Source organism: Echinops telfairi, unplaced genomic scaffold (assembly GCF_000313985.2).
Source record: "Echinops telfairi isolate 266 unplaced genomic scaffold, ASM31398v2 ScPeMD7_4;HRSCAF=17, whole genome shotgun sequence".
Taxonomy (NCBI): domain Eukaryota; kingdom Metazoa; phylum Chordata; class Mammalia; order Afrosoricida; family Tenrecidae; genus Echinops; species Echinops telfairi.
The window spans coordinates 15,356,465-15,369,082 of NW_022103900.1; the positions used below are offsets into that span (position 1 = coordinate 15,356,465).

Below are 12,618 nucleotides of genomic sequence, written 5' to 3' on the forward strand. Positions count from 1 at the left end.
GGGGGCACAGCTGCCTCTGTCTGTTATTAGAGACCCAGATGACTTTGATAGCATGCCTTTGTCTCTCATATCGATGGGGATGCGCAGCACTCCGGAGCAGAGGTTCTCCACCTTCCTAATGCCACAACCCTTTCATACAGTGCCTCATGTTGTGGCGACCTCCCAACCATAAAATTATTTTCGTTGCTACTTCATCACTGTCATTTTGTTACTGTTTTGAATCAGGTGACCCCTGTGAAAGGGTTGTTCGACCCCCAAAGGGGTCACGACCCACAGGTTGAGGACCACTGCTCTGGCGCGTTGAAGGAGTCCCTGGGTGGTAGTTAAACAATTAAATGCTCACCTGCTCATCAATAAGCTGACAGCTCCAACACCCTTGGAGGCACCTCAGAAGAAAACCCTGGCAATCTATTTCTGAAGGGCACAGCCATGAGCGCCCCATAGAATGCAGTGCTACAGTGCAGCACACAAAGTTGCCGTGGGTGAGAACTGAACTGATCACCGTTTGTGGAGAGACTCATGAAAAGGCATGAGTTAGCTCCTTAGGGACATCAAGGGACCATATTGTATCAGTGCTTCTGGCCCTGGGGAGGTAGTGGGTTATGCGTTGAGCTGCTAATTCAAGGTCAGCAGTTGGAAACCGCCAGTCACTATTGAGGAGAAAGATGACAATCACTCCCTTGAAGAGTAAACTCACCATGGCAGTTCTACCCTGTCCGAGAGGGTCTCTGTGAGTCCGCACTGAGTCCTTGGCAGTGTGTTTGGGTTTGGGTTTTTGGTCCACACCATAAATTCGAGGACATCATCAAGTCCCATTTGGTAAAGCATGGGTGCTGTATCTGAACATTACCCCAAACCATTATGCCACAGCGAATGGAATGATGTTCACCAGTAGTATGACCGCTCATGCCAATTTCCATGGAACTACTCCTTATTCATAATAGGCTACAAAATAAAGCTCAAAATACTGTTAAACTACCATCCGGTAGTTTTTCAGAATAGCATAAATTTTAAACAGCTGCCTGGAAAACAAACAAACAAACAACAGACACATCAACCTTTAGAGAGATGCGCTCCATAAATATAATTTAAATGTCTCCTCTTCACAGTAGGCAAACACAAAACAGGACTCCAATTTGCTGTGTTTCCCTTCCACTGAAGAGATAATTACATTTCTAGAGACTCATAGAAGCAATTTCATGGTTTTAATTTCATCTTTCTATCTCTAATGGTGTGTCCAGCTATCTAATAGCAATTATCTTACATTGTTGATTCTAAAAAGAGGGATATCGTTGGAAAATCTGGACAGACATAATGCGTCTTTGAGTTCCCCTGTCCAGATGAATTGAAGCTAACATTTTTGGTCATCCCCCTCCCACCCCCACCCAAAGTCTATTGGGATATCTCCAATTCCTAAAGCAAATGGAATTTTCTGTTTTGGGTAAATTTATCTTGATAAAGAAGGTTTATATTTCATGTAGTTTTTTTCAAATTAATCATAATGTACTTGGTGTAGGCCAAAGAAAATATTTTGCCTGCTTTATCTTCCCATCAGTCCTGCCTGTACATCTAATAACCAAATGTAATGTGCAGCTTTTGTGTGGGTCTTGTTTGAACAGTCTAACTACAGAGCTTTATTTTTTAGGCAATTGGGGACTCCATTAGGCATTTGAAAGCTAGCAAGAAATTATGATTAACTTTACTTAAAATGATAATGATGGCATCATGATTTTTAAAAAATATGCCCATGGCTTTTAGGGAAACATACTGAAAGCTATGGTTGGCTTTAAAATACTTTGGCCAAAAGAAAGAGAAGGGGAGAGAGGGAGAGGGAGAGATAATTGAAACAAACACAGCAAAATCTAACTGGTGCATCTGGGTGATCAGTTTATGGATGTTTATTATAATAATTTTGTGTGTGTTTGTGTCATTTTTCCTAATTAAGCAAACTTCTTTAGGAAAGTACATTTTGATTTTTACAATGCACTTTCACGAAGTTTATGGAAGAAATGGAATTGAAAGATAATGGGATTTTCCCACGAACTTTTTGGATGCCCCTTCATGTAATTTATCCATCCCTAACAATACAAAGAGAAGCCCTCGTGGTATAATAGATTTGTCATGGAGATGCTATTCACAAGATCAGCAGTTCAAAACCACCAGCTGCCCTGATGGAGAAAAATGAGGCTTTCTGCCTCCAGTAATGATTTGTAGTCTCAGAAACCCTCAGGGGCCGTTCTACTATGCTCTGTAGTGTAGAAGTCAGAATCAACTCAATGGCAGGGGCTGAATGAAGGGTTAGCTTGGTGACGTAGGAGGTCACATTAATGACACCAAAGCCGCTGGGCAGTCAACTTCACCTGACAACAAATAGTATCTATCGACAATCATTAAAAGAAGGCCTGATCATCAGAACAAAAAATCTTACCATAGTGAATGATGAGGGGAGTGCGGAGTGGAGATCCAAAGCCCATTAGTAGGTCACTGGAGATCCCCTTGCAGAGAGGTCTCAGGGAGGAGACGAGCCAGTAAGGGTGCGATGTAACAACAATGAGAAATACAACTTTCCTCTAGTTCCTAAATGTTTCCTCCCTGCTCCCACTACCATGACTCGAATTCGACCTTGCAAGTCTGGCTAGACCAGAGGATGTACACTGGTACAGATGGGAACTGAAAATACAGGGAATCCAGGGCGGATGAGCCCTGCAGGACCAGTGGTGTGAGTGGCAAAACAGGGAGGGTAAAGGGAGAATGGGTAGGAAGGAGGGAACCGATTACATGGAACTGTGTGTGACCTCCTCCCTGGGGGACAGACAACCGAAAAGTGGGTGAAGGGAGACGTCGGACAGGGCAAGCTATGACAAAATACCCATTTATAAACTATCAAGGGCTCATGCGGGAGGGGGGAGCGGGGAGGGAGGGGGAAAATGAGGACCTAATGTCGGGGGTTTAAGTGGAGAGAAAATGTTTTGAGAATGATGTACAAATGCGCTTTACACAATTGATGTGTGTATGGATTGCGATAACAGTTGTATGAGCCCCTAATAAAATGTTTAAAAAAAAAAAAAAAAGAAGGCCTGGCCACAGCCAAAGGGAAACCAGATGAAAGACAGTGGTCAATTTGCATACACACACACACACACACTAGTGGCAGCGATCAGATTAACAACCAGCAGCCCTAGGAGGAAGCCTTAATATTTCCATTTGGATAGTAAGGAAACCGAGGCTGAGGGGCAGGGGTTCCCAGACTAGTCCTGCTTAGCGGAGCCAGAACTCGAATTGCGATCTGCTCTACCAGGCCCAGCTTTTGATGGACCCGCCTAGACATAATAAGCAGGTGTCCGGGAGACAAGCACTTGAAAAATTATATGATGTGTATCTACTAACCAGCACATTTTAATGTTCTCCTACAAAGGCATAAGTACTGACAAATGATTAATATCTTTAAAATAACATTTTAATTAACAGTTAATTTCCCGCAAACATGAATTGTTCTCCCTTAGGATGTAGAACATGACTGAAATTCAAATGCTGATTTTTTTGCAGTTGCTTCATCTAAAATGGGACCCAAACATGCATTAAAGAGATAAAAGCATAAATGAAAAAAAATATTATTCCCTGGTTAAACTGAGTTTCTTTGAATAACAATTGTTTGATGTTCTTGACTAGATAATGACTGGGAAATAATTACTCACTTGGATGCAAAAGAGGTCTAATTCAAATAATTCAATTCAAATGTCTCTAATATATTTTCCTTGGGGCAGGGGGTGTTGATCAAGTACCCCCTTTAGTGGGGGGTGTCTTCAATTAAAGTCCATCTTTATCTAAACCCTATTTCTTCTTCAAGAGGCAAATTTGACTGATCTTCCCAACCCAGAGGATTGCAGGGCTGACCAGACAGGTCAGATCTGCTGCCCCCTCTAGCTGCCCCACTGGACAACCAGGCTTAGGGCAAGGTAGCTTCTTGTGCTTGCCTTCAGGAACGTTTCACTGTCTCACGGAAGAAAGGTTGCCTTTTCTTCCCGTTTCCAAACGAAACCCCTCCCCCTCCCCATTCTTTATGAAAAGACAAAGGGAAGACATTTAAATTCATCTTTGAATGCACTTCCCCCGCTCCACCTACCCTAGGATAACACAAGTCAGTAACTAGAGGCAAGAAAACCTTCACCCTCGCATCTCTCAGCCCTGGACTGGTTTTGTCCTGTGCCAGGCCAAGCACGCCTGCGCTCGGCCGTGAGGCCATCATTAAAGGAGGTCTGGGTCATGATGGAGAGTTCTCGCATTACCACTTTTTATGCCCGAGAAAATGTGCCATTGCATTTCCTGAAGCCACAGCCTAAATTATCACCCCCTCCAGACTCCTGGGGTCCTCAGCCTGGTCACCCCTGTGCAAGAGAGAGAAAACAGACCTTGTCTGAGCCGAACCCGACTTGGTGTTTCAGCGGGGAATTCTACCGCGCCCGCGGCCTGGCCGGACAGGAGGTGGTGCCGGACATTTCTATACTAACACAAGTTCAGCTCACTTTCCTAAAAAGGTATTCCTTTTAGAACCGAACCACACCGAACTCATTGCCATCAAGTCGGTTCTGCCTCAGAGCAAGCCCTGCAGGGAGCAGAGGAAGGAGGCCTGGGGCTGCCCTCGCTAGACAGCTTGATGTGAGCACAAAGCCTCATCTTTCTCTTACGGAGCCACTGTGGGGTTCAAAGGGCTACTCCTTAGGTTCGCAACCCGACACCTTCTAAAAAGTTCCTTGTTCCTCCCCCTCGCCCATCCCCGATCAGCAATGTGTACTTGTTCTACATTTTCATCAGACCCTCCCACAGGGTCCACTTCATTGTCCCCCATCTTCCACTCACCGGAGGCACCGCCTAGGCCCTGTCCCGGGCCTTTACAAGGGACTCGCAGAATATTATAGGGCTGAGTAAAGGAAGTTGCTCCTAAATGCAAAATGAAAACTGAAAAATCAAAATGATACGTTCAATTAAACGTGTACAAAGTAATACTGTCATTCAAACAATTCCCTCCATCTAGTGTGGATAGCTGGTATTTAGTGTGGGATGTGGTGCATTTTACTGTGTTTGACATGGTATGGGGTGAAGGCTACCAGACAGACCTACGTCACCCTAAGCGGGCCTGGCTCAGTGTCTTGCTCAGTACAGCTCTCCCATCCTCCATTTACCGTCACCTGCCTGTGCCCTTTGCATTGCCCTTCCTTCCTCTCCTGGGGGCTCTCCTGTTATCAATGGAAGTCTCCAGTCTTAAGTGACACAGAATTCCAGGCGTGATTTTCGTTGGTAAAACCTTTCCTCCAAGCCATTGCTCTTGGGGAAGACCACTTGAGTCTTCTCTTTCCCCTCCAAATTGAGCTCAACTGAGTTCTTAACCACCCCAACCCCCTGCCATCCAGTGGACTGTGATTAGCAATCCACTGCTTGAGGCGCCAGCAGGCTCCCTTACAAGAGCCAAGCTGAAGAAAGTCTGCAGCTTCCACAGATTATCCAGGCTGATTTCTCAGTAAAAGCAATATGGTGACTTGGTCTTAATCGACCATCCAACATCAGCCAGTGAACCTTTCCCATTTGCCCTCTTTACAGAGGCACCCATCTCTCCCCCAAGGCGCAGGAATGAAGCCACATGTCACTTGGTCAGAGGTCAGGTCGGTGGTTCCCGGCAACACGGCGACGGGTGCGGGTGTGAGTCCCGGCTCACGCGAAGACACTGCAGAGGACCCAAGGGCAGTGACAGGGAAGGGATCCATTCCACGGTTTCGTTTCTTATGAGAACTGAGAGAACATACGGAGAAAACGAAAGCAATCATTTGTCTCCATTATCTATGCTTATAAATGGCTACTAACTTTCTAATCTGTGTTCATCAGAAACCGAAGTATAACATTTAGGAACGTAGAGGTCAGAGGTGGAACTCAGACTGGTGCTCTTCAATGGGTTCAGGAACTGAGAGCACTGAAGCCGTGGGAGGAAATATGTTTATAATTCTCTGTGGGCGGACACGGGGAGTCTGTGGGTAGAGGGAATGACTAGCATAGTAGGAAGCTTACTGAGAGGCACCTTGAAAACCCTGTACAGTATCATTTTACTCCGACACACATGAAATCCCCATGTTGGGGGGTCACCACGACAGAAGGAGCTATATTTAAGGGTCACAGCATTAGGAAGGTTGAGAGCCACTAACTCCCCTTTTGCACCCAGGCACAATCTTGTTGTTTTTTTACTATAATAGTCATTTTATTGGGAGTGCTTACAGATCTCATAACAATCCATAATCCAATTGTATCAAGCACACTTGTACTTGTGTTGCCATTATCATTTCCAAACCATTTTCTTTCTACTTGAGCCTGTGTTAGTCTGGGTACTTTAGAGAAACAAATCCACAGAAACTCATGTATAAGAGAGAGTTTTATATAAAGATTAAGTGCACATCAAGAAAACATCCTAACCCAGTGCTGCCCAAGCCCAAGGTCCAACATTAACTCATTAACCCATATGTCCAACACCAGTCCACAAAGTCCTCCTCATCTCACAAAACAGACACAATGACACCAGCTGCAGGAGGAAAGTCGAGTCAGTGAATGTGTAAACATCTCAGGCTGGCAGGGATCTCCACACCGGTGCTCCAGCACCCAGGGGTGTATCGGGGTAGGTCCATGTGGCTTCTCCTCAGGGATGTCTTGCAGGAAATGAGCCTTGCCAGCTAAAACAGGGAACTGGCTAAGGCAGCTTCACCCTGGTCTGAGCATCAGAAAGCAAGAGAGCCAAGAACTAGAAAGGCAAGGCTCACCGAACCATTTATCTCTCCACCCTTCAATTAACCCCACATGTGTTTATCAGCCAGGTTGGCACAATAAACTAACTACCTCAAGCCCTTGGTATCAGCTCCTTTTTTTCCCCATCCCTCCCCCACCCTGCCACCCTCATGAGCCCTTGATCAATTTAATATTATTATTGTTATTTCATACCTTACACTGTCCGTTATCTCCCTTCACCCACATTTCTATTATTCATCCTCCTAGGCAGGGGTGGCGTAGGGGTGTTTAATATATCCAACCTGTGATCTGTTCTCCCTTTCTCCTCCACACCCTCCCCACCCCAGCTCCCTATCCTCATGGTATCGCTACTCCCACTGCTGTTCCTGAAGGGGCTATCTGTCCTGGATTCCATGCGTCAAGAGCACTTATCAGTACCAATGTATATACTCCATCCAGTCTAGCAGGATTTGTATGGTAAAACTGAGGTCATGATAGTGGGGGCGGGGGAGCACTAAAGAACTAGAAGAATGTTGTGGGTTATGTCAGTGCTATACTGCACCCTGGCCGACTGGTCCCTTTCCTGTGACCCTTCTGTGAGGGAATGTTTAATTGTCTACAGGTGGGCTTTGGGTCTCCCCTCCAACCCCCCTCATTTGCACCAATATAATTGTTCATTTTGGATCTTTTGATACCTGATACCTGATCCCATCGAAACACACACGTGGTGGTGTGCTTCTTTCATGGCTTAGTTGCTTCCCTGCTGGATGGCTGCTTGTTTAACTTCAAGCCTTTAAGACCCCAGATGCTATATCATTTGATAGCTGGGCACCATCCATTTTCTTCACCACATTTGCTTATGCACCCATTTTGTCTTCAGTAATCGTGTCAGGAAGGTGAGCATCACAGAATGTCATGTTATTAGAACAAAGTGTTCTGGCGTTGAGGACGGACTGAAAAGATCAGGCACAATCATCTTGCCTGACCTGCCTTGGAACTTACACTCCTACATGAACCAATCTCTGGCAACTCTCTGTTTTGCACAATGTCATCCTCCATTAAGCAAAAGCAAATCCTTTTTTGTACTCTCCAGAGCAAATGTGAGCTGCCCTGGGAACCTTTTCTTTATTTCCCATAAACAGCTAGTTTGTTTCTCAGCTTTGATCTCATTTTAAAAGTAAGATTATCTGTGCCTGGCTTTCTCTTGCCAGGGACACATTCCTAAAGGCAGATACTGTATCTCAGCATGCTTCTACCGATTTCCAGTTCCATCCACATCTTCCATTATTTCCCTTCCTTTTGGGTTGCCTTACCAGTGTTCACTCTACTCATTTAAAAAATATTGAGCATCTACTACCAACTAGGTACTGTTGTCCACACTGGTGCAACACTATTGAGTCAAACAGCCAAAGTTTCATTTTTATTATCTACAAATCTACACATTTCCAAAATTGGGAAGGTTTGGGGAATGCAGATATAGGACTGGGTCTGCATATTTCAAAATAAAACGAAGAGGTATATATGTTAAAATGTTAAAAGTATACATTGTCAAATTAATGATAATTATTCAAATGGATTCCAATATCAAGCTTGACTGTCCTTTCCAAATTGCAATATACCATGAAATTTTTTAGAGATATGGAAATACTATAACAAAAATGTACAGACTTTTGCTTGACTGTTTTGTTTGTTTGTTTGTTTTTTAGGGAACCAATCCACTGTACAGAGGCTCCACCAGTACCTTTAAAAATGTGACCTATAAACACAGAGAAAGGCAAAAGGTGGACCTTTTCACAGATGGGTAGGCCTATTTCATGCACATGAAACGTCTGTCTCACTGATAGGAAATATTAATGCACTATTTAACTTTTTCTTGCTTTGTTCCTTTGAAACGAGGTTGGTTTAAGTTAATAATAGGTCATTTGGAGATCACTCGCTCTCTGTATGAAAGATAGAGACTATGTTAACAGGTTCAAAATATTCTAGAAGAGACAGATCCTTAGCAAAGCAGAGACTTTGGGGAGCATTTTAGGAATACTAACTGGTGCATTGCTGCTTCCACAAATCATCCATGGGGGCATGTCTTTGATTTGAAAAATGTTTGAAATGAGAACACCGCTACCTGAATTCTCTGTCTCAGCAAAGTTACAAAGTCCATTGTTCACTTGGTATACCCAGACTTGCCAACTAATTCTAAATGTTTAGTAAAGCTACCTTTTCCTAAAGAAAGATTTTTTTTAATCTGTAGGAAACAAAACTATGGTTTTATTTCAACTGAGAGAAGTAATTCTTATAAAGGCACTCCAAATGTAAAATGAAAATTGGAAGTTAATAATTTTTGTAAAGTTGTATATACAAGCACAGAAAAAAATGAAGTGCACAAAGGTCTACCAGTTTTCCAGATGAAGAAGAAATAATGTATAAGTTAGGGAGTTTCTAGGTTAAAACAAAAATAACAAGCCTGTCTTTTAATTTTATTTTCAATTGCCTGAGAAGTAAGCCTATACATTCAGTTTTCCTCATGACCCTGAGTTTTCAAATGATTTCTCTCAAGTTTCTCAATCCATTTTACTCAACTTTACAATCACCCTGTAATCAACATATGATTTTTTAAAAAAACAACATAAATTTAGTGGTTTAATACTTTACTAAGACACCCAACACATAAGTTAAAGATTAGAATCAAATTTTAAGTCATTTCAAAGGAAGTGCATTGAATATCGAGTCCTTCATGAGTCACAGGCCTTCCCAGATATGTTCTTTTCTCATCTGTGTAAATCAACTTGTACCAGACATTTGCTTTAAAAAGTAAAATTGTACTTGCAAAAGATACAGATAATTAGGTATCTATAAATTACTTGAAGAGACTAACTATTGAATGCTACAATTTTTTCTAGCTAAACTAGTTTACAAAGCACTTTCATCTCATTTGATGCTCTTAATTGTGATGAGAGTCCAGGAAAATGTCAGCCCCACTTTACAGAGAAGAAAACCAAGACTCAGAGTGTCAGTAGTAGAATAAAAGGGTCCAGGATCTAAATCTTCTAACTCTAAAACATCTTCTCTTTTTTTGGAAATGGAATTTTTTAAAAATTTTTTTAATTTAATTTAATTTTTTTGTTAAGTGGAATAATGAAAAAGCTTGGTATTAAATGATAAATACCAAGTCTTTGAAAATGTACTTCCAGGAAACGAACTACTGATATCCAGGTGAGAGAGTGTACTTTCATGCAATGAAAAGATCATGCAATCATGACCTTTGGATAAATTGTATGGAGCCTTTTATTAGGGGCATTGTTCACTAGATAATGAAGGCTGCATGTTTACCCACTGAATTGTCATCGAATAGGCTATGATCATTTCATGGAATTCTTATACCCAAGAGATCTCTATACTTTTGATCACTGGGAGACTTCCTGTTTTTGTTTTTCATTGTTGTCTGGTCTCTGAATAACTCAGGTAAATCAAACCTTTGGGGAATACGCTGCTGTATTAGAAGCATTACTAGCCAATCGCGTAAGAAACCTGCAGGATGATGTACCTTCGAGTTCCCGACTGAGGCTCGGAGTCCAGGGAGAATCCAGAGCACCATGCAAGCTCCAACACTGACGACACAGCAGGAGTGTTCACCTTGACACGAGATGTATTTGTGATATTTTTGCATTGTTACTGGGATGGGATTTTGGAAACGGTAAATTTCCTTTGTGTGTGTGTGTTCTAGGGGAGGATAGGAAGGTTCTGCTATTTCTCAGAATACTGTTTTGACCCAAGGCTGGACCTTGACCAGGGCAAACAGTCACAGGAGGACTTCTGTTCACTGAAGAGTTATGTTACATGAAGACAAAGTGGGAGTTTTGTAAGTCATCTTATTGTATTTTGTGTTGACATAAATAAACATGGTAATTTAAACAATGAGTCTTAGATGAAGGATAATTCCTTTTATTTACTGGCACAAATACCTCATCTTGAATTTCTGGATCCTTCTGTGACCTGCTCTGACTGCTGGTCTCAGTATGCGGCCAGAAAGAGGCAGCCACAGAAAATAGGAGGCAGAGGAGAGAACGGCAGCAACTCGCTACACCGTTATGAGCCCTCCATCACAAGCTATGGGCATTATCCTCCATTTGGTAGAATCCAGGTTCTTCAGGATTCCATCCGGCTCTTTTTCTGGGCATCCATTTGATAGATTCCATGGTGCCATATTTATTTTACAAATCAGGAAATGTAAGTAGGGAAGCCACATGCCCACAAAAGGTATCCTCTTAGAAAAATTAATTTTCTTCGAAAAGACAGGTAAAGTCAAATCAAGCATACTTACAGTCTGAAACATGCTATTGGTTTTAGAGACCAAAGGCCAGAAGTCTGGAAATCCAGACACCAGTCCCATCTTGACTATCACTGGAAAGTCATGTTTCTGTCATCTCTTTGTTTAAATCAAATAGTGATAAGAATAATGTGTAACATCAAGCAGGACTAAAGAGTGAACAATAATCTGTGAGGGGGTGCACCTTTGGTAGAGTCAAAATTATAAAGTCAAAGGAAATGACCAAGTGCAAAGGTGAGGAGGTAATATCGTGACTTAAGGAAGATCAATAGGGTCAACTGGGGGTGAGGTTGGACAAGAGTACATGTTTATTAAAATTTTAACTAGATAGCTTAACCATGTCATTAAAGCAAAAATATGATTTTATGCATATGGTGACATAGTCCTTATGCAAAAAAGCATTGCAATTTCCAGTATCATTGCCCATTAATTGTACTCATAGTGGCACAGTCCAAATTAACGGCCAAGTGAGTTAAATGGGAGCCCAGATGGACCAGTGATGAAGTGCTCTATTGGTGCTTTAAAACCACCACCAAAATGGATTGCAAATGATGATGGCAACAATTGTACAACTACGCCTGATCTAATGGATTATAATAATATGTGTAAGAGCTCTCAATAAAATGTTAAAAAATATAAAAACAAAGCAAAACAAAAACCACTAGCAGTCTGCTTCTACAAAGGTACAAGGCTATGGGAGCCCTACATTGCAGTTCTCTCTGTCCTGTGGGGTCACTCTGCATTGGACTCAACACAATGGCAGTGGGTTGGGGTGGGTTTTGTATGAGGTAAGGGAGGCGGATAGTAAATATTCCAGTGTTTTGTTGGGCGTGGTGTTTTTAATCGTATTTCATTGTGTTCTGAGTTCGAGTGACTAGAGCAAGTTGGGTTCCATTTGACAAGTTGTTCAGTGTGCTAGACCAGGTTCTCTACAGAAACAGAACCAGGACACTTATGATTATAGATATAGAGATAGATATAGACAGCATGAAGGGATATAACAGCTAATTAGTCCACACCGTATACAGAGGGCTCAGTTCAACTCACTTCCATGGAACAGTTAATACACTGGAAGTCCTTCAATTCGCAAGGGCTGCTGGGTCTAAGACCAAGGAAGCAGACAGATGAGTCTTCTTTAGAGCAATGCAGGCAGTCTGGGCACAGGCAGCGAACAGCAGGATAGGTTACCAACAGTCAGCAGCTCAGGAGCTTAGCAAAGCAGGCCCAGATGGGATATCAAACTCAAGCAATGCAAGACAACAGGCTCTGCCAGCCTCAAGCTCAAGCCATGTATAAACCAGCAGTGTGGGGAGGCAGGCCTTGAAAGAGCCTCAAGGTCTAGCAACCAGTTCCATGGGTTGGCTGTCCAACAGGTAGTGTAGCTCACAAGTTGAGACAGGGAACTAGCTAAGACAGCTGCATGCTGGTCCAATCATCAGAGAGCATGAGAGAAAGGGGTGGGCTTTGCCAAGCCATTTATCTCTTTGCCCTCCAATCAAACTGTGACCTTATTAATCCCACATGTTCAAATT

The 12,618-nt window shown here is 42.7% G+C and overlaps 1 protein-coding gene across 3 annotated transcripts in view; it reads left to right on the forward strand.

Moving 5' to 3' along the window:
* ITGB6 (integrin subunit beta 6) overlaps window positions 1-8,614 on the forward strand; it is a 103,696-nt gene extending 95,082 nt beyond the window's left edge. For all 3 annotated transcript variants that reach the window (XM_004703796.4, XM_045299326.1, XM_004703797.4), the window contains one exon: window positions 8,469-8,614. In XM_004703796.4, coding sequence (XP_004703853.1) covers window positions 8,469-8,567 — 99 coding nt within the window. In that variant the 3' untranslated portion in view covers window positions 8,568-8,614. The remainder of the gene's footprint in view (window positions 1-8,468) is intronic.
* Window positions 8,615-12,618: the final 4,004 nt, after the last annotated feature.